The sequence below is a fragment of the Sporobolomyces salmoneus genome, assembly GCF_050403485.1.
Source record: "Sporobolomyces salmoneus JCM6883 DNA, S_salmoneus_JCM6883_v1_ctg119, whole genome shotgun sequence".
Lineage (NCBI taxonomy): Eukaryota > Fungi > Basidiomycota > Microbotryomycetes > Sporidiobolales > Sporidiobolaceae > Sporobolomyces > Sporobolomyces salmoneus.
The window spans coordinates 3,158-5,153 of NW_027481044.1; the positions used below are offsets into that span (position 1 = coordinate 3,158).

A 1,996-nucleotide genomic window follows, 5' to 3' on the forward strand; every position below is an offset into this window, starting at 1 on the left:
GCTTCAACCTCGTCGTCTTCTCAACACATCCTCGACAACGTCGATCAATCTCGCGTGCTCGTTACTCGCTTCGACTCCTTCCTCGGATTCGTCGTTGGACGTTCATCGCCGACTCTCGCGAACACTTCCTCTCTCTCCAGTCTACATCAACAACTCAATCCTTGACTCAAACTCGTCGGTTCGCCTACTTTCTCTCGATCATTCTCGTGAGTTCTGCTTCCTCTCCCTTTTCGTACGAGAGCCTCAACTGATCGTACTTCGTTCAATCCTCTCACAGGACGAACTCGAAACTCGAAATCACATTCTCCTCGTCCCCGTCCCCTCACTCATGTTCGACCCTTCTCTCGTCGTCCCCTTTCTCTCCTCTCTTTCCCACCTGGATTCGACTCGTTCTGTCAACCCTCAGAATGAAGTGGTCGGACAAGTACATCGCCAAACTCATCAAGATTGAACAATCTACTCGCAATCTCCTTATAGTCCAAGCTGCGGCAATCGCTCTCCCGAAACTCGAGAAAGCGTTCCCGAACGAAAATGGATTCACGGCGACCGCAGTCCAAGCTCAAATTAGTTTGATCCGTGAGTGTAATTGCTTGACCTGCTAATCGTCCAGTCCCTGATGTGCTGTACGGCTTGAATTTGATAGGGCGATACAAAGTCAAGTCAGAGCAAGACATTTCTCGTGGAAAGACTGACAGGAGGACGGCGGCCAGGCTCTCTAGGCAACCATTCAACGAAGGACGCGTCTCGCTTGACTGGTCTTTCGAGGTTATCCGCAAGGTACTTCCGGTCGTCGGGAAGTACAATTTCGGCGACAACTCCCTCTCCTGGAACGAAATCGCGGTCAAGGTTAAAAAGGTCGACAAACAGGATTGGACGGGTGCATCGCTCAGCACTTTATTCTCCCATCTTTGTATGTGTCATCATCAGCTTCATTGCATTACGGGCACGACTGACGAGATATCAACAACATCTCTTGTTAGATCCTCAAAATCACTCGGACCACGATTCGTACTGGGGCAGAAAACTCGAGGAGGTCATCGACGCCGGAGGACCCGACACCTACACCGAATTCAAACGTCGAGCTATCGCAGGACAGCCAGTCTTCTCCTCCTCATCCAACTCTCCCTCTTCCTCTTCCTCCGACTCTGATTCGTCATCGTCTTCTTCTGACTCCGACTCCGACTCCGACGACTCCGATTCCGACTCCTCCGATGAAGACGAAGGATCTTCCGCGAAACGTAAGAACTCTTCCGCAGGAGGAGGAGCAAAGAAGAAGGTCAAGATTGAAGAGGAATAATCGCCCCAAACAAGGAGAATTAGTTTCTTCTCCTCGAGTTGAATACGTTCTGTGCCTTCTTCCTCCTGTTTTACTCTCTCCTTCAAGCTGCGTCCTCGTTGTTGTATAGCCTGCTCACTCACTTTCGACATTCTACCTTTGTAAATTTCGTTCCAATTTGTCCATAGTTTCCTCGACTCTTTTGCAATCTGCCTGTTACTCTCGATGCAAATCCTGCAAACTCGCGAACGTGAAGCAGAGAAAAGAGAATGCTGAGAAACTCTAGTCGAAACTCGCTCGAATCCGTTGATATTCTCACGATCTAACAACCTTTGCACCGTCTCCTTCGTATCAGCAGCCACTTGAGCTTCCTTCTCTTAAGCGTAATCTCCCGTATCTCGTAACATTGTTATTCCTGACCTTTCCGCTCTTGTATCCTTTCGTCGAGAGGTATTCACTACGGTTCCGAGCGAGTTTGATGAAACGTCTGGGAGGATGTAAGAGATCGTGTCGAGGAAAGCGAGAGTGAGAAGCTGATTGTTGCGAGAGCGGAGAAATAGTCGACAACGATCTGACCGACGCAGGGACAGGAGAGAAGGAAAAGCGCGAAGTCGTGACCGCCTCGGCATAGATCGATCAAAGGAGACAGCTTCGAGCGAAAGAGGTCGCTATCGGGGAAGCCTTGGCGATATAGAAATCGAGCGAGGAACAAGGATAGGG

General features: G+C 49.8%; 1 protein-coding gene across 1 annotated transcript; it reads left to right on the forward strand.

Moving 5' to 3' along the window:
* Window positions 1-407: 407 nt before the first annotated feature.
* JCM6883_001740 (uncharacterized protein) lies at window positions 408-1,297 on the forward strand (the record flags this gene model as incomplete). Its single annotated transcript, XM_076635606.1, has 3 exons — window positions 408-576; window positions 644-910; window positions 981-1,297. 3 exons carry the CDS (start codon window positions 408-410, stop codon window positions 1,295-1,297), a joined length of 753 nt encoding a protein of 250 aa, XP_076484408.1.
* Window positions 1,298-1,996: the final 699 nt, after the last annotated feature.